The sequence below is a fragment of the Aythya ferina genome, assembly GCF_964211825.1.
Source record: "Aythya ferina genome assembly, chromosome: 1".
Classification (NCBI taxonomy): domain Eukaryota; kingdom Metazoa; phylum Chordata; class Aves; order Anseriformes; family Anatidae; genus Aythya; species Aythya ferina.
Window position 1 is genome coordinate 131,869,526 of NC_140296.1, and position 20,814 is coordinate 131,890,339.

The 20,814-nt window shown below is 40.7% G+C and overlaps 1 protein-coding gene across 2 annotated transcripts in view; it reads right to left on the reverse strand.

Moving 5' to 3' along the window:
• Positions 1-20,814, reverse strand: part of ITPR2 (inositol 1,4,5-trisphosphate receptor type 2) — a 269,872-nt gene that overhangs the window by 232,190 nt on the left and 16,868 nt on the right. For both annotated transcript variants that reach the window (XM_084513429.1, XM_084513428.1), the window contains exon 2: positions 5,514-5,584. In XM_084513429.1, coding sequence (XP_084369555.1) covers positions 5,514-5,584 — 71 coding nt within the window. The remainder of the gene's footprint in view (positions 1-5,513; positions 5,585-20,814) is intronic.

Consider the following 20,814-nt stretch of genomic DNA (forward strand, 5'->3'; position numbering starts at 1 on the left):
ATAGTTTAAATGAACAGGAAAGAAAATAAACTGAAAGCAATTTTCTTTACTTTATGGAGTTTTGCATAAATGCTTCTCTTCCTTAGGACACAAGTTAAGTAGGCACTATGAAAAGTAAGCAAATTGCTTTAAAGCAAACAGCTTAGAAGTATCAGCCAGTTTCACTTACTAAACTTTCATGTATTTAATTTCTGCAGTTCCATCAATTCTTTCATACCTCCAAAAGCAAAATCTGAATTGCCTATGCACAAAGTGAAGATGGAAAAAAAAAAATCTCCCATTCCTCCCCAAACAGACTTTTTAAAAAAAAATGTACAAATGCTTATAAAAATAAATATTTCTAAATGAATAAAATATTATAAAATATGTTTTATTTACAAAATGCAAAGAACAGGGAACTCCACTCTTCCTCTCCCCGGCTGCAGAGGGGGAGAAATGAACCTTACCTTCCTATACTACACCTTGGCTTGCTAGAAAGTAAGAAAATATGACAATTTATCACTGTGGAGAGATATATCAATTACTTATTTTATAAGGAAAAAAATGGCATTTATTAATTTACTACCAAAAGATGGAAAGCAGCAATTCCCAGAGAGGATGCACTCAGCACCAAACTGCCCATATGTCTAATCCTGCAAATGTGCACAAAATTTAAAGAAGGTAATAGTGGGTAGAACATATACAGCACGTCCTCTGAACAAAAAACAACTATACCCAGGAAGTCTGAAAAGGAGAAGAACTCCTCTTATACCTTTTAAATGTTTCTTGATATTGCATAAGGATGGCTTAGAACAGTATTTGTCATTGTCTTTTTTTGTTGTGGGTAAGGTATTAGAAATTTAACTCTTAGCCATCACAGAAGATTTTCAGTTATGTGGAGAACTAGCAAAATTATGGCTTTACTCAAAGCAGCAGAATGACAAATGGGAAGTGGTAGGTCTATTAAATCAAAGTGTGTACCAATCTACGTGTTTTGAAGGAATTACAGAAAGCTAAAAGGAGCTGACATGATAATGGAAACAGAGGAATACAAGGGAACAAGGAGGAAGAAGTGGGGCCATGAAGAATCATAAGGTGGACAATGGAAAAAGCAATCAGGAATCTGAGAAGAAAATGAAAGCGTCTATTGAACTGAAACAAGGAGAAAACCTAAGAACAAACCACGATGATGTAGGAGAAGGCAAGTAAAGAAGAAAATGGCAGATGGCAGAGGAAAGGATGGAAAGAGGAAAGGAGAAGTAGAAGAGGAACAGACTAAACACCAAGACAAAAGCAGGAAGTCGCCTATTTGGTAACTCAAACATTGACTACATTGCAGATGCCTCAAGACAAGGAAGTATGAAATGCAGAGAATTTAAAATCAGTTTAAGAACTTAAGTCATTTTTGATTCGAACTAGAAAAGAGTCCTGTGCTCCTTTTTCAGAGTTGCTACATTTGACCAACAAGCAGGTCTTACCAGAGCTATTTTAGACCGTGGAAGATGAAATTGTTTCCCACCAAAGATAACAACATCAAGCTAAAGTGTGCTTACGGTCACAGCTTAGAGAAACCTGCAGTTCTGTTGCTCATGATATGCCTTTTCTTCATGTGAACATGATTTATTGTACATGCCATTCTTCCTAGTAACAGTGAATCTGCTCCTGCAATGTGGAAAGCATTTCCACCATCACACTAAGTGCTTTAGCTCATAAACTTCAGATAGAATTAGGACAAGAAGCACCTGGCTTCATCAGTCCCTTAAATTCAACCGCAAAATAGTAAATGCTTCTTTTTTTTTTCAACAGACTTCAGGAAACATGTGTTGGACCAAATTCTGCCCTCCTTTACAGTGATGCAAATCTGCACTGTTGAACAGAAAGCCACTCCAGAGTCATTCCAGTGCGACTGAAGGGGAAATATGGAACACAGCTTCTTTATATGGACAGAAAATGAAAAGGAGCTATTGCTTTCCTTAGTTTAACAATACTCTGTTTTGTAGGATGTTCTGAAACAACTAGAATAGCTACCACCCACTCAAAAAAAAAAAAAAAGTAAACACATAACAAAAATGAAACTGCTATTTTGAGACATCTCTTTACGTTGGCTTTCAGTTCAGACCAACAGCTCTGTACCTAAATTTGATCTCTGAGTGAACTCAGAGGGTTACAAGTAGTTAGAAAACACAAATTTTTTGTCGTTTTTTGGAGGCAGGGAGGAAGGAGGCGGAATAGATAAAATATTACCAAAAAAAGAGCAAACAGTCCTCTGATGTTCATTTTCAGAGTCAGTCCTTAGAATCTAAACATCTTGTTAGAAACATGCCTTTCTCATACTTCTTTGACTTGTAGGTCATGCTCAAACCTCACATCAACGCCAGTTTCAACTATGAGTGATAAAAACACTGTAAACCATACAGACAGCCGTTCCTATTACTAAAGAGGCCCTACTCTTCCTGCCGTTAGATGCTATTTTTAGTTACTTATGTCTAATCACTCAATTAATCATCCCTGCCTAAGTCATCTTTTTATGTCAAGAACCTACTTAAAGTCTTTTTTGTTTGTTTTATTAACTTCATGATTTTAATTGAATTTTATTTCCCAGCAGATTCTTAGGGAGAAAAGCATGTATTTTGCTTACATTTCTTGCTTATATGAAGAACTTTTAGCAGCTCTTTTGCCTTGGTGCTTTTGAGCATAAACAAGAAATTTAACAGAGTGGTAGAGATGTGCTGTGGTTGGCCTTATAATACAGACATCTAATTGTCACAGTGTTCCCAGTCCTCAAAAGTTTTGTACTGTCCATGCTTCATAGGTGATTATTAGGGCACAGCTCTAAAATACTCTTGAGAGGTCTGTATACACTCACCACCTGCCTCCATCTCATAGCTTCTACCTGATCTAGGCTGTTGCAGGTATGTATGTCATCCTCACTGTAAACTGAGTGTCATCTATCCCAAGACTGCCTGGGCAGAGCAAAAGTCCCAAGGTGCAGCTCTGTGGCAGCAAGCACTAAATTCTAATTAGACAGAGAGTCTCTACTGTGTTCTAAACAAAACCCCTGCTATTTCCAGTTTCCTTAGGATTAGACTTCTATAGCAAAGAAGAAGATTATATATATGTATACCAATTACAGTTTTTATCTTTGCTGCAGCCCTTCCATGACTGCCACTAGTCATGTACGAAAATGCTACTAGATGCTAGATGGGGCACTAACAACATAGCCATGATGTTACAGCATGGTGGGTTGCATCTATAAAGGCCACAAAAATCACTTTTACACTGATTTAGCTTCTCCTGCAGGTCTTGCAGTTCAGCCAAATTCACATGCTATCACAATGCCAGCACAAGCTGGGCAAGCCACTCCAAGATTGTCAGGTATGGGCACGCCCTAAAATGGAAAGGGATAAGGAATGACAGGAAGAGAGACTGCTGGAGCCAAAGAGAGCTAAGAGGCAGCAGTGAGGAAGAGGAGAGAAACAGCTAGTAACAAGATTTGGGGGTGGGAAGAAAGGTTAAGAGAGGGATCCCAAGAACTGGATACATGAGTTAGAAGAAAGGAAAGCTTGGATGCTGGGGAGAAGGAGTAAGGGGAACTAGAGGTAAAGAGATGTGTTATGAAAGCAACAGAACAGCATCACAACAGGAACACAGCCAAAACTGTCTACAACTAATAGAAAACATTCCCCTGCAAGTGGCTGGGATGCAACTCAGGAGCACAGTCTTTGCATTCCCCTACCAGCAAAGAACAGCTGTAGGTTTTCTCTGTGTCTTACTCCCTTCCAATGTCTGATCTACATGCATATGTACTACTGCCACCATTAGTGGCATGCCATTAGTACTGTGATTTCAAAAACCTTGCACCCTGGATCAAAGAGTTCAATCCTTCGTGATGCTGTTGAAATATGTTTTGGGAGGGAAAACTCAACAAAGAATGCTATCACCTTTTTCCTTCGTCTTTCCAAGGTAAGAAAGAACATCACGACCACAATAAAAGAACTCTTCTGAAGTTATAAAATCAAGCACTCAAAAGTTAAACAATGAAAAACTCAAGGTCTCAAGGTTGTCTTTTTAACCTCTGTTTATCTCCTCAACGGCGGGCATTTTGACATATTTTGCAATTGCACTATCACATGCAAATCTTTTCCAGTGACTCCTGGCTCATCTAGAAACCTAGGTATGTTCTACTTTGGGACAAAATCAGGGTGGTGAAGCGAGAGAACTGTACAAAGAATGCCCATATGAAATTTTATGCAAGATTCAAGCTGTGAATTAAACATATATTTTCAGACAGTAAGAAGATGTAATCACAGCTAGGTAGCTTGAAAACCACACTGGAGAACTAGATGTTATCCCCATCTCTGCTATGAAGTTATTTCATGACGTTGTGCAAGTAACTGAGATTTATCACTATTAGTTTCTAAGTATATGCCCTCATTTTCCTCATTTTCCAATTTCCAAGGTCTGTAGATGTGCTGAATGTTGGAACTGGAACCAACTAGTGATGTTTCCTGAACATGTGATGGAAAATAAACTCTGCATACTCCGGGAAAACAGAGCTTTAGTCTCTCAATGTTTTAAACACTTTTTTTTTTTTTTTTTTTTTCCAATAAACCCTGGAAATATGGTTAAGAACCTCTGTTTCACCCCTTGAAATAGACACAATCAGTGATGATCTGGGGCATGAAATGTGTTTTATTTGCTGTAAACCAGGAAAGCTATTACTGTCCTTATAACAGATGTGATTCGAGGTCTATTTAAGCCAACAGAAGTCTGGATCAGGCTAGCAAGTCTCCACTTTCGTGCAGATAGAGTTGATGGCTTAAATTAAGTACAAACAAGACCCTGAAAGGTTTAATTTCCTTCCCTGCATATAAACACAGAGAACTTCTGATACCAAAAGAGTATTTTTGGCATTCAAGAAGTAGAAACTGCATGTTGTCAGTGCTTTGTTATTTTTTCCATCAAGCAAAACAGTGGAATTATCCACATCTAATCTACAAGCGCATGTCTAAAAAAGTTGAGAAAAACGAGACATGGTTTTAAGGGAAAACAAAACAAAAAACTGACAAAATAATGGGGGTAGTCTTTATAACACCGGTTTATCTTAAAAAAAAAAAAAAAAAGAACTGCAGCAACTCCAGTAGTTGTGAATCTCGTGAGCTTGTTTCCCATTTACAGTAAGAGCAGGGCTGGAGGAGCACGGACACGGAGTTGGTCACAAAGTGAGGTATCTGCATTCAGTGGACAAAACAGAGTAACTGGTTCTTGGATTACCACCAGGTTAATTGCTTTTCTCATGTTCTCTGCCTACCCCAATGCCTTTGCTGATCTGGCGTTTAGTTCTCGAAATTGGCCTTTCACATTCCAGCTTGAAACTTCAGCAATATACTCACAAACCACCAAGGCTTCCAGGAAGTTACTTGTCTGGCAATGTAAATCTTTGCCCAATCTCAATAAATACAATGTAAATCTTTGCATCAATAAATACAGATGCACACACACGCAAACACATATATATATCCTGAGTTACTGACCTCTGAACTTCTTTGGAGGGTTGGCAAGGTCACCTGCATCTGGCTGAACCACACATCTGTCATCCACTAACCTAGAAAAACAAAAGTTGTAATATTTACTAAAACATATATGTCTGCATTTATGTATGTTGTTGGCAAACATGTCATATCTTTGGTACTGAAATTCACACATTTTTCTAATTTAATTGAAAAACTGAAGCTACATTTTTGTCAGACACAAGGAGGGACATTTAAGTTAAAGCAGGTTAGCTTGGCCATAACCCTGCCACTGCTCACAGATCCCTGCATCTGCACTGAGGACTTTTAAAAGCACGCAGGGTAAGCAGCTTTTGTGTGGGTACAAGATTGTATGTCAACCTCCCTATGCAACCAGCACGTGCAGGAAGGGTTCACCAAGGACTTGATGTTTCACAATATTGTTGTAGCTAGAATTTGAATCCAGAGTCTGATATAACACCTTGAATTACAGTCTTCAAACATTCTGCTAATCTTCTTCATAATTTCCAGGTTTCTTCCTCCAGGGGAGGCACCTGAAATCAATATTCAGCTCTGATCAAAACTCACAGGAGCAAATTTTCCTTTGGTAGAATGAATAAGCGTTTATTTAACCCACAGCAGAAAATATAAATAACAAATTAAATATGTTTCTCACAACACTTTAGAATTAAATAAACAATAAAATTCAAAAAGATTAAGCGCCCCACTTAGCAGACAAAAAATTGTTAATCTTATCACAGAACTTCCTAAACATAAATTCAGCTTCCCTTCAGGAAGTATCCTGTAAATAATCTGCCTGTTTCAAACAATTATTCAGGAAAATCATGCTTAAGGACACACTACTGCCCTGCCATTCGGCACAAAAGTCTTAGCAGCATTTTCTGTGGGAAACTGCCAGAAAAGGTGTAATTTGGGTTCATCCAAGTTATGCAACAGATGCATTCAGTTTTCACTCAAGTTGAAGGTTTTGGCACCACAAGACCAATCTCCCAGCATGCACGTGAATTTTGTACCCCTAATATGGCAGCTCAGTTCTTGTAACATATTTAGCTGCAAATGCAAGCTTTCAGTGAGAAGAGAAAAGTGAAGGGGCAGCTACAGGAGCCCGAGACAGCCTGCCATGGCCCTCAGGTAGGTGTGTTTTTTGCACAGGTTTATACCTTGGGGCTTAGCAAGAACAGAGACAGGTTTGGAGAGCAGGATTTAGAAGAATCACTCCTGCAAGATGCCCTCTGTGTATGAGCTAATAGACCAAAGCTTCCTGTAAGCAGCATCTAAAACCTAGAATCACAGGAAAAACAAGGTTGGACAGAACTACCTCTCGCCCCAAGTCAGGACTGTACAGTACTACCTACATCATTCCTGACAGTATCCTGCCTAATTTGTTTTTAAAGGAGTGACAGAGAGTAACTAGGACTGAAGCAAAAAGGCAGGGGAGCAGCAAGACGCCCTTGGCCTTTCCCCACCAGCCCCAGTCCTCACCCATTCCTCTGGGCACCCACTAGTAAGGCAGGAACCGTCCCTACCATGTGTTATCACAGCAGCATCTCCTGAGAGTTGCTGCTTGAAACCTCTCATAGGATGCAATTTCAAAATCTAGCTGGATTTCAAATTTCACCGGCTTCGGTGACTTTCTGAAAACAGGAGACTCCAAAAGGATAAACGTTGAAATGCTTTACAGAAGCCTTGCCAAGGGTTTTTAATGTCAAGAAGTACACCCCAGCTGCAAAATCCTGCTAATGCTTGTCTGAATGAACTCATAAGCTTTAACCCTTAAACAGCGGCAGGATGGAGGACAGTATGCGGGAAGCTGTGTGACTCACAAGGAACATCCTGTGTTCCTTAGTGACATCTTGTGTACCCTAGTGACAGCTCTAACCATGGATAAAATGCAAAACGTTCATCATGGCACCACATCGCCATAACAAAAGCCATACACAAAACACAGTGCTGGTGCTGAGAAAAACAAACAAGATCCTGTACTCCCTCTGAAATGATCAGCTGCAGAATTCAAATATATTCTGGACATCCTAGGCAGAGAAAACAGACATTAAATACTTATTATCAGTCATTTTCATTTCAGCATTGCCTAAAGGCGCAAAGATAAGTACCATAAATGCATTCTGCAGTCATTAGGAACCAAAGACATCAGGCAAGGCAGACAAAGGAGGAAGGAACTGCTACTGCTCCCATCCTATATACAGGAAATGACAGCTCAGAAAGATTAATTGGCATGGGGCAGGACAGTCGAATGTGTGACAGAATAGAAACACCACCTCCTGAGTCCTTCTTGCTCAGTGCTTCAGTTTCTGACACTTTTGTTTCCCACAAAATGTCTTGCAACACAGAACCAAAAAAAAAGTACTGCTTTACTGGTTTGTCTGTACAGCAGTCTTCCTGCAATTTAATCACCAACATTTTCATATGACGATATTCATCCTGTGTTCCAGGAGTAGGTACTCCAAGGAGTTCAGGAGCTACTTGTTTACTGCAGAGGTACTTGTTACGGTGGCATAGCGAGAGCCGAGTTCCGTACCACACACAATGCAAGGACTTCAGCCTCTGACTCTCAGCAGAAAGAGGCTTCTCAAACACAGAGCACTTCCCCTGAGTATACAATTCATAATATTCAAACCCCACTTTTTAAAGCAAGACAGAGAGCAGATGTTGGTTTATTACCGAAGTCTGGTAGGTGGCTGCATTAATGGCCTATGCAGCCTGCAAACAATTCATTTGAGGTGGGAAATCAAGTAACAGGCTTGACCACAAAACATCCTGGGCACCTGCAGCTTCCACTAAGCCACTATGCAGCACCTTCCACCATCACTTACTTGCTGCTTTGCATAGAAGGCCAAAGAGCACAAAGTAAGACTTTGCTGATAAAGGAAGAGTTTACTATGTTATACAATCAAATGTGCAATCTATTTAAATACTGATCTAAATTATTAAACAAATATTCAAGCCATTGTACCATCAAAAAAGCTTTGGCAAACTTCAAAGGGCTTAATGGTTTCATTCTTTTGCTGGACTGCAAATAAACAGAACTGCTTTGTGCTCCCTATTGTCATTTATTACCTGTTAGATGTGACATGACTACATTTCAATTTTTGATGGTGGCTGCACAAAAATGACAAACAAGTTCCCTGCACGTGTATAGCATGATTTTTATTTGTGCAAGTTGCTCCCTAAATATCTGGTTTATGCACAATGCTTTAAGTAATCACTGCAGATCTGCAGTAATTAAGTTGTACAGTACCTTAGTGGTGCCTCAGATAAATCATTAGAGAAGTCAAAATAACAACTGTGGCACTGGACCTTTACGCATACCCCTTTGTATACAGTAATTGCAGAGTTAGGGTCTGAAAGTAACAATGTTCATGGGACTGCTGGTCTTAGCTACCACAATCATTCTCCCACTGAAGCCAGTGAAAGTTTTTCCACTCCCTGCAGGGGAACTAAGGGCAGTTCCTCATTATGCCACTCACCAGACAACCTCGCGGACAAGCAGGTATTAAAGTCATTAAGACCTCATGCTACACTGTACAAAGTCACATTTAACAAGAAATAAAGCTACCTATAACAATGTCCAGAAGTTAAGGCATGCTTCAGAGAAGGGCAACAAAGCTGGTGAAGGACCTGGAACACAAGTCCTGTGAGGAGCAGCTGAGAGAACTGGGGTTGTTTAGTCTGGAGAAGAGGAGGCTCAGGGGAGACGTCATTGCTCTCTACAACTGCCTGAAAGGAAGGTGTGGGGAGCTGGGGGTTAGCCTCTTCTCACAGGTAACTAGTGATAGGACTGGAGGGAATGGCCTCAAGTTGCACCAGGGAAGGTTTAGGTTGGAAATTAGGAGATATTTCTTCTCAGAAGGAGCAGTCAGGCATTGGAATGGGTTGCCCAGGGAGGTGGTGGAGTCACCATCCCTGGGGGTGTATGAGGAAAGGTTGGACCTGGCGCTTAGGGACATGATTTAGTGGGTGATACTGGTAGTAGGGTGATGGTTGGACCAGATGACCTTGGAGGTCTCTTCCAACCTTAATGATTCTGTGGTTCTTCTCAGTGGAGGCAGAGGGAAAAAGGCAGCTTTCAGCTCACCTGTAAGCACAGAATTATAAAATATCCCGAGTTGGAAGGGACCCATAAGGATCATTGAGTCCAACTCTTGGCACCACACAGGTCTACCCAAAAATTCAGACCATGTGACTAAAAGCACAGTCCAAACGTTTCTTAAACTCCGACAGGCTTGGTGCCGTGACTGCTTCCCTGGGGAGCCTGTTCCAGTGCACGACAACCCTCTCAGTGAAGAACCTCTTCCTGATATTCAGCCTGAACCTCCCCATCACAGCTTTACACCATTCCCGCAGGTCCTATCGCTGGTCACTACAGAGAATAGATCGGTGCCTGCCCCTCCACTGCCCCTCGTGAGGAAGCTGTAGACTGTGATGAGGTCTCCCCTCAGCCTCCTCTTTTCCAGGCTGAACAGGCCAAGTGACCTCAGCCACTCCTCATACATCTTCCCCTCTAGGCCCTTCACTGTCTTAGTAGGCCTCCTCTGGACAATTTGCCAGGACACTGCAACACAACAAGGAATTGTCATCTTCCTCTCTCCTCATCTCCCACCACCATCTGGTGGGGTAAAATCTGCCCCTTCTCTCCACATGCAAAACCAAGCATCTTTAGACACATTCAGTTTGGTACGATTTTGCAGCAATGAATTCCATCTGTAAGGTGACACCTTTCTGCAACATACTCATGAGCAGTTTTAAACATACTGCCGCTTGTGTTTGGTGGTGTTTCAGCAGTAAGATGACAGGAACACTATTTCCTGATGCTATGCATTCAGAACTTGCCTAATATCACCTTCAAGCTTTTCAAACAGCTTCTACAAATGGTCCACTCCCTGGGCACTGGACAGAAGCAGCAGAACAATAACCTGGGGTAATTCCCACTTGTCCTGGTTTCAGTTAGAACAGAATTAATTTTCTTCCTAGTAGCTGGTGGAATGGTGTGTTTTGGCTTAGGATGAGAAGAGTGCTGATAACACCCCGATGTTTTAATTGTTGCAGAGCAGTGCTTATACCAAGCCAAGGACATCTCAGCCTTTTGCTCTGTCCTGCCAACAGGCAGGCTGGGGGTGCAGTAAGAGCTGGGAGGGGACAGACCCAGGACAGGTGACCCAAACTAGCCAAAGGGGTATTCCATACCATCTGACGTCATGCTAAACAATATATAGGGGTGGCTAGCCGGGGGGAGGGGGCCGGACTGCTCGGGGTTAGGCTGGGCATCGGTCAGCAGGTGGTGAGCAATTGCATTGTGCATCACTTGTTTGTACATATTATTATTACTTTCCTATTATCACCATTGTATTATTATTATTATTGTTATTATTATTTTTGTTATTATTATTCTCCTGTCTTATTAAACTGTCTTTATCTCAACTCACGGGCTTCACTTTCCATTTCTCTCCCCTGTCCCAGAGAGGGAGGGGGGAGGGTGAGCAAACGGCTGCGTGGTGTTTAGCTGCCGGCCGGGTTAAACCACGACACCACTACATCTTTCTTCTGGGTACAGAAGCAGCTTTTCTAGGGACTTTCAGGAAAAAAGAAAAAAAATTTAAAAAACACAATGCATATGCATAGGGCCAGTGTGTCTTAACTGTATTTGGAGAAATGGGAGGAGTGGGACTATAGGGTAGAAGTGTAACTGGTAAGACAGACGTGTTGGCATAAAGACTACTGCTAGACAGGTTTACAGGTATGAATCATATATGCTAAATGAGCCTTCAAGTTCTACAAGCCATTCAGATTACCTAACACAAGCTAAAGTTAAATATACCTAAGGTTTCTAGGAACTTGCAGGTATAGCACAAGGCTCATGGAATAGTCATATAGCAACGATCCTAGAAAAATTATTCACAGTGATGAGTTATTTTAAAATTACTGCCGAGATACAATCACATTCTGTAAAACAAAAAACATTGTAAGAGAAGAGATACCATGCCAGAAAAGCGATGATGATGGATTTCATGAATTTTAGGTCTTTTTCATGTTAGGTGCCTTTTAGATTGTCCAAGACAGCAGTCACATAGTCTATATTCATGTATTGTCAATCTGAAGAGTTGAAGAGTTGTGCCTTCAATTTAAAAAAATACCATCCTGAAAGTTTTGTCTCATCCTACCAAAAGAGCAAGACTTTCACTTTTTGTAGCCAAGATTACTAAATAAAACAATATAGAAAATAACACACAAGAGGAGACAAAACATACTAGCATATAAACTCTCATATATATATATATATATATATATATATATATAACTACATGAATGCAGATTCTTGTGCCTAACTTGTTAAAAAATACACAACAACTACTGATGTCTATTATAACACGGGGATGTGCAGAGCTGAGCTTGGTACTCTTTACACATATGTATTTTATCCCTCAAAAAGCTCAATAAACAAACCTAGAGTGTGTTAGACTGAAGACACTTCCTCTCTCAGTCACTCAGCTTTCACTCTTTGTTCCTGCAGTATCATCCTTTAACTGATTTTCTCAGCAGTGTAAGGCCTCACAACATCAGGAGGAGGGGACAACGCTGACAAGAGATATCAGCAAGAGAAGCTGGACATTTTAATCGCGAGTGGAGCCAAGCCTGATCTCTGTTCAGCATCAATTCACAAATCATGCTGAGGTTATGTCCCAAAGGCAAGACCTCAACACCCTCATGAGCAAAAGAGCCCTCAAAACCTCCCTTCCTTTTTTCCACAGCCATCCCTACACACATACAGCCTCCTTATCTGGAACACTCCTCTAGAGCACCTTCCGCTCAAAGCACTTCTTCCTTTCCTAACTGGAGCTCTTGCCTGCAAAGCTTCTCCTGCCTTCCTCACATCCCAGCACGCAGTAACTGCTCGGGAAGAGAGGTGCCAGTCATATTAGTAAGGAGCTGACCAATAATGAACAATAGGTTATTAACATTTTGCTGCCCTGGAAATCAAGCATCAAATACTTAAGTGCCAAAACAATCAGGTCCACCCAGTTCTCCAGGTCCACCCACTTTTCATTTCAGTTTGCCTCTTATCAGGCATCTAGGTCAGCCCAGTTCTTGCTTGCTTCAAGCAGTCTCCTGCCAAAACTCTAGAGTTATTATACCTCACCCTTCCCAAAATGTGAGTTCATACTCCTTTTTGACTACCAATCCTGATTCAAATGATTTACAGCTCTATGACATAGCTCCCACTGTATGAAATTTGTGCTTTTCCTGTCTCCTTCCTTTACAAAGCATAACTTTTCATCCTCTTCTTTTCACATCTTTAATCTTTCAGGGTCTCCTACATTAAACCCAGCTTGCACAAAAAATGAAAAGGATCTTCCCTGCACTTAGAGCAGGGCTAAGAGCTCCTGTACCATCTGGGAAGACTGCATGTTAAAAATTTCTTTTGGTCACAGTACTCAGTATTTACACAATTACTGTACTTCATGCCAATGAGGCACAGCAGCACAGACTAAAAAGTCTGACTCTTGCTTATCTTTAACATCAGCAATTTTATCCTTCCTTTTCTAAACAAATCTTAATTGGCAAAAATGCAAAGCTCAACATAGGTTGAAAGATGCTATTAAATAAACATCCCTACTCTGGGGAAAAATATATATATATCTGAAATACTCGAAACAGCAAATAAATTTCACCATAAGCCATCCTCAGTTTAAAGCATGAATGTAGGTGTATTTGTGCATTTTTATCTCAGTCGCACAGATCAGGAACACTTAGCTATTCTTGCCATGCTGAAAAGTGCTTATATAGGGCACTTTGAACTGTATTATCAAACACTAAGGAGAAACAAGGGCACAAACCAATGTACCAAGCATATACTGGAAAATGAAACAACAGCATACAGGCAGACAGTTCCACAGCTGCATTAACAATTGCACTAATAAGCAGCCCTAAAGTTTTTTCTTTATCTGATAGCATATTCATATATTCTTGTAACTGTACCTGCAGGCTTGTAAGTCAAAGAGGAAAAAAGTTTTGCCTGTTCAGTTAAGTACCTCAGCTATAAATCTTGAACGCCACCTTGTTATTCTTCTGTATTGTATTATATCCAGTCATGCTTTTAGTTTCAGAAAACTGTTCAGTACAACTTATTTATCTATTTTACAGTTGTATTTACATTTAAAACATTATATAAACTAACATAAATAGCAATAGAATTAAAATAAATGGTAACAATAGAACACAATGCTACTTGGGAGACTGCAGTGCAGGGGTGAAAACTGGGTTCTTAGATTTTAGTCTCAGTTCTACAATTTTCTTAGTATAATGGGTAAGTCATTTAAGCATGAGGAAAATGGTACTGAACTTGAAGTTGGGTATACTAATTTTGCCAGGGAACTCAGCATTTGCACAGGATGTCAAGACCTTGACATTAATAAAACATAAGTTACATCACTTCTTAGTGGTGCAAAGCACTCCTATTTTCTGCTGTCAAAATGAGACTTCACAACGAGCAATGGGAGAAAGAGGTGTGCCACCCTGCCCCACCTGGCTTACTCCCCAGTCATACGAAGTCCTACTCTAAAACAGTGGTGTTTTGCTCAAAGGCTTGTTTTGGCTTCAGTCTGCCTCAGTAGCCTTGAAAAACAAATTGCATTCCCATAAAATCAAGTAAACATCAGATTATTATTTTATTTCTTTTTAGAAAATATGAAAAGTAAAACTAACTTACAAAGACGTCACAATAGCCTACAGGCATTTGACAAAAGGAAATCTTATACAGGAAAGCATACTCTTTCAGATAACTTTTTTATTGAGACGTTCTTTTAAAGCTAAGAAATTGAAAGGATAAAATGAGTATTAGGAAAGATTTCTGAAAATGAGCAGTAGCAACTTGCAGAACATAGACCCACTGACAATATGCATCACCTGGGAGACTGGACAAATTTTCCGTTTCTATTGTGTTTTCCTTTTTGGGTGAAATCCTGGCTCTCTTTGAACTCACTGGCAAGATTTCCACTGATGCCTGTGAGACCAAGATTTCACCCCAACTACCCTGCCTTCCCAAAAGTGCACTGGGGCACGAAGTGCTGTATAGATGAAAAGCAGTGTCAGCACCAGGTGCACAGCTCTTCCGGAGATTCTTCAAAAGCATGGAGTCCACTGCTGTCATTACCACCAGCAAGCTCACCACTGCCAAGGCAAGTTCACCTGGAGACGGGATGGAAAATGGCATTCTTGCAGCTTAAGTTCAGCCATGAAAGCATAAGGTGTCTAGCTCAAATCCATCATCTAACCCCCTTTTGTAGTCCAGATTGAGAGATGGACACCTCCAGAGGGCAATACCAACCTTTTCTAGGATAGATATGTAAAACAGGAGGTTGAAGCACCCTCTGGACACAGCCTCTCTCTCTCCCCTTTGCCTATATTCTACCTCACATCATGTCAAGAGAACCATACTTTTGCAAAACAATCTAAGTGAGCCCTCCAACCACCCTGCAAGTCCTCAGGATGGAGGTGGTAGCGTTCTGCCAGGCTTTCCTTCTGGTTCAGCCTGAACATCGTGCAATTTTCCTTGTGCCTGGCAAGTTGCGAGGACAACTGTGAAGGACTGTTTTAGTTAATTGCACACAAAATGAAGAAGGTAAAGAAAGCTATACCAATCATTACAGTCTTGCTAAAATTGGAAATTTGACCATTTCAATAAAAGACTTCAAAAAGTGGAATGCAATACAAGCAAATCCAAAAAACATCACTTTCCACTCACCTGTTGTGCTATAGTATGTTTGAGGAATTAGCCCACAGACAGTATTCAACTGAGGCTTTATGTTCCTGAGGTTAGAGGTCGCATACCACAAATGTCCATCATAATCTCCAAATATTCTATTTGTTTCTTATAGGAGCATCCAAAGCATCCTTCATCAAAGTTTTTAAATATGATCTAATGCTGGCAGCTCTTCTACTTATTTCTTATTCCGACTGGCTACATATTGAAAGCAAAATCTGTAACGAGTCCAGGATTTGGCCCAGCACAAACAGGGTGCTACTTGAAGCTGCTTAAATACCCAACTTTAGCTCTACTTGACTACACATTACTATTACAATAACAGGTCTGCCCCTCAGCCTTCCCAGCATAAAAAAGCATAGATGAAGTAGAATTACGAGGTATATTGCCATAACATACATGAGAAGCACTGACACTGTGACCACTACTAATTGTTAACAGGATTTTTCAAAAGTATTCAAGCCTACATCTTGACACGAACTTTAGGTGTGTAATTCACAAATCTGTCCCTGTCAGACCTGTAAATTTCTACAGTCCACAAGAAGGACCTGGGAGTATTGGTTGATAGTTGGCTGAATATGAGCCAGCAGTGTGCTTGGGTGGCCAAGAAGGCCAACAGCATCCTGGCTTGTATAAGAAGCAGGGTGGCCAGCAGGGCTAGGGAAGTGATTGTCCCCCTGCTCTGGTGAGGCCTCACCTCAAGTACTGTGTTTAGTTTTGGGCCCCTCGCTACAAGAAGGACATGGAGGTGCTTGAGACAGTCCAGAGAAGGGCGACAAAGCTGGTGAGGGGTCTGGAGAACAAGTCCTACGAGGAGCGGCTGAGGGAGCTGGGGTTGTTCAGCCTGGAGAAAAGGAGGCTCAGGGGCGACTTTATTGCACTCTACAGGCACATTAAAGGAGGCTGTAGCGAGATGGGGGGTTGGTCTATTCTCCCATGTGCCTGGTGACAGGACAAGGTGGAATGGGCTAAAGTTGTGCCAGGGGAGGTTTAGGTTGGATGTTAGGAAGAACTTCTTTACTGAGAGGGTTGTGAGGCATTGGAGTGGGCTGTCCAGGGAAGTGGTGGAGTCACCGTCCCTGGAGGTCTTTAAAAGATGTTCAGCTGTTGAACTTAGAGATATGGTTTAGTGGAGGACTTGTTAGTGTTAGGTCAGAAGTTGGACTCAATGATCTTGAGGTCTCTTCCAACATAGACAATTCTGTGATTCTGTGATTCAAAACGAGCTCCTACTAATGGCAGCTCCGGTCTCAAGATCAGGGAGGGATGCAGAACTTGTTGCAAGGTTAGCTACTCAGCCACAGGCAGCAAAGCAAAGCCAGAAGCAGAGAAAAAATAAAATAATCTAAAGCAATTCTACATTCAACTCGCACCAGAATTCACGCTTTTTATTCAGCTCTTCTTTAGCTACATTGCACATCTGTGAGCATCCACTTGAAAGGGCTGTTTTGAAGAATTGTGCACTAATGAAAGGAAATGGAAAGGCTGAATTTGTCACGGTTAACACCATTTAATGGAAGCAGAGAAAGGTTTACTCAGAAAAGTACTGTTGAGAAATGCCAGTATCTGTCCAGTGATCAAAAAAGTGACTTCATCACTGAAAACAGTAATTAAGGCATTCACACCTACACATCAAAAGGCTCATATATAGGCTCATATATTATCATATAAAGGGTGCATAAGCAAAGGGAGAGAATTAGGATGCTTACATTTAGCTGAAGTACTATAATGTAAAAATATCAGTTTACATAGATAAACCAGTCTCAAATGGTACTGTAAAATCTCCAAAATACCTCAATAATTTTTGTGACAGTAATATAGACAAAGACATAGATACACACGTAAATACACACTTACAACAAACAATCAATTCTGCAAACGCAACCTGGAATCTAGGTCCTGGAAACTAAATCGAGTTCTTTTGGTATTCTGAAGCATAAAGACTAATAACCCCACGGACCAATATATGTCACTTGTAAAAATGTGTGTATAAAACATGTCTTTATCAAAATGCATTTTACACATTTTGCAGTATAACGAGGAATTTAGGTGTTTATCTTCAACTTTTTCCTAAAGTTGAAAAAACATATCCTTTTACATATGAGACATCAAAGCCCTTTGCATTCCAAACTTTGTTGTATGTCAGGATACCAAAGCTGGACCCACTTGATTTCAGATGCCTTCAAATGATGACAAGTCCTGAGCTAGCACGAACACATGTAATTCCACTGAAGTTAGTCAAGCAGTGCTATTTGACAGCAACAAGGCATCCAACCCATTTCTTTTAATATTAGTTCTTCAGTTTGTCTTGGCTTACGTGTCTCAGAGCCTGTCTCCAATGTAGATCAGTATATCATGCTGCCACAGTCACGCAGCAGGACTTGGGCCATCACGTTTGGGAACAAATCTGGGCTTGACACCAGGAACACGAACCTTCCACAACCTTTCTCATGAAGGCAATGCTCCGGAAGCACAGCATTGCTCGTGTTTGCTTTCAAATAAAAGGAGACAGCTCTCAGTTTAACACTATTCCAACCACGAGGCTGTACCTAGCAAATAATTCAACTCTCAGAATCCTACTGCTGGTTTCAGCATTTACTTCTGCCTGTAGGGATGAGGACTTGGCTTGCAAGAATTGACTGAAAGAGGTCTGTTCACCCTTTGATACATGGCCAGCTCTCATTGATGTTAATGAGAATTATGCACAGCTATTAAAGGATAAGAGAACACTTTAGATCAACACATGTTCCAATTTTCTAAACAAAAGATTGTTTTTTAATTTTCATTTTGCAATTATAAATGTTTACATTTTTTTGCAGCTGGGCCAGATATTTTTGCAGATTTCTCTTTGCTTTTCTGTTTCTTCAGTGTCAAAGAAAATTAAAAAAAAAAAAAAAAGAAAAATAAAAAACTTCCAAACAAAACCAGCTGAAAAATTACAGTGACTTTATTTACTTGTTTTTAAACTAAGCAGAGCCAGTTTCCCACTGGGACAGATCATTTTGGCAGCTGTTCCAGATTATTTCAGATCTGCTTTCCCAGTAGCTGGGAGCAGCTCTTGGAGCATTTTGCCACACCTACTCCCAACCTGTACATGCTCGCTTGAGAGAAGTTACTGCTGAGAAGCAAGCTGAAGAGGAAATGGCAGGGAATGCTCCTTCCACAGGGCAAAGAAGTTGGGAAGTAGGAGAGTCAAGAAAGAGCAGCCATGGATAAGATGGCAAAACCTTCTGTGCAGGTCCACAGGTATGAAGGCAAAGGTGGGGAAAAAAAAGAAAAAAAAAAAAGCTAGTTCATTGCTGTGCCAGTCATGTAAATCTCTCATAAATAGTATTTTAAAGTAGGAAAATACCATAGTAAGCATGTTCCAACTTCAGAACTGCATCAGACCTTTCTCAAATTGACCACAACGCAGGCTAGAGTCCCTCCTGGCTCTAACGCAGCGAGGCTATACTTACAATAGCAAATTAAATGTGCCTAAGAACATTCCCAGGCTCCAAGGACAAGTGGCATGGAAAAGCCCATGTGTACATCACCAGCTCCTCTGCACTGAAGGCAGGGTGGGGTCGCTGTGTTCTCCAGAAGGAGTTTCCAGGAGCTCTCCAACCCCCTGCTTCTGCACAGGGTTCGGGGACAACCTTAGCAGAAGTGCCAAAATCCTGCCAGGAGTCATGCTGGCAGGTTGCTGGTACAGGTGAACATGTCCCCACACCCTAGGGAGCATATGATCACATGCTGATGTACCAAAACAGGAGATATTTTGTAGCAGGAGATATTTTGGAAAACAGTCTCGTTCTTAACTTAGTACTTCCACTTGTGTTCTCAGTGTCGACAACATTATGCTGAAGGAGGACAGCATGGGCATTTTTATCAGCACCTAAACATCAGAGCAAGAACTGCTGAACACTGAACAACACTGACTCGCAGGCTGTGCTGTCAGGTGTCCAAATATTATATCATCTACTGAGGTGTGTCTTAACAACAAGCTCTGTTACAAAGACATGAATTTGGCCTTTCACTTGAAGGCCCTCCAGTTTTGCAGCATTCTTTTCGGCTGAACCAACGTGGTTCCAGGTCTCTTCATACAGTTTTTATCCTGACACCATAACAGAAGAAAAACACCTCCAAGTAATCACTTTCTGCTTGGAGAACTGGAGTTCTGGATCACTTACATGCAATAACCGGAATAAGGTAGCAGACAAATAAACCACATCTTCTATAAAAGCCTGTACTTCAGTGACACAGTAAGTGGAGAATGGAATACACTTAATTTTTCCTTTTAAGTGCATTATTGTGGTGCAGTAATTATTAACACTTAAATTACAACCCCATAAAATCCATGGTTTTAATGATGTAGACGATGTAGACTACGTTTTACCTGGGGAAGCTCCAGGACAGGAAGCATGGTTCCTCCTTCTGAATCAATGAGTTGAAAGCACTGTTATTCTCAAACACAACCCAGGCATGCACAACACACCGTCTCCCCCCTATGTCAAAGTACATATCTCATAAACCAAGAGAAATCAGCATGAGGGTTACAACCAACTCATTTGCAAAAGTTTTTAAGGTCATTGGCAATCAACTCTAGAAGAACTGAGAAGGCATTACTTTTTTTTTTCCAAGTCTTGGTCTTTTCTAGTGCTGTATAAATATATATATTTTCACTGAATATAATATATATATATATATACATATATTATATATAATATTGTATAATTGTATAATATATAATTATATATTATATAATAATTATATAATTGTATTATATATAATTATATGCAATTATAAATATTATATAATATATATTATATTAATATATGTATATATAAAACCTCTGCTATATGTAAAACTTCTATATACAAAATAATATATATATATATATAAAACCTCTATTTTCAGTGTTTAGGAAAAGAGCATGTGTTACTCTGCTGTGCAGAGAAATGTTAAAAATGGTCTGAAAGTTCAAAAACAAGAAGATCAAGAGAACAAATCCACACAATTACTTTTTTAGATTTCATGATTTTTCAAACCCATCTCTTTTGTTTGTGGGGGATCTGACTCATAATTTTCAGAAACAAACAGGAAACACTGCAGACATCTCCAAGTACTTCCTCTCTCCACCCCGCCACTGGCCTTGTCTTTTACTTTAATTCTGGACAGTTTATAGTCCCTTTCACTACATCAGCAATGAAATGGCACTGCTCTACGCTGGCTCTAGTGTACCAGACGTGCAAGAGCTTCCCTCCTCTTGCCCAAACCCAGGGAAAGGTGTCCTTCCTCCTCTTGTCGTGATGAAGTGAGGCCTTCTTGCATCCCCCACAATGTCACATGAGAAAGCAAAGGCACTCCGCCATGCTTCACTCCAATTCAACCACAGCACCTACAGCAAGCACCATCTTGCTGGTCCTGCCCTCAGTGGTTAGCAAGCTCACACACTGCCCGAGGAAGCCCAAGCAGCTGGCAGCAGCACGTGTGGGCTGTCAGAGGGCCAAGCTCGGTGTGTGAGCCCCCCAGCACCCATGGAGGGCT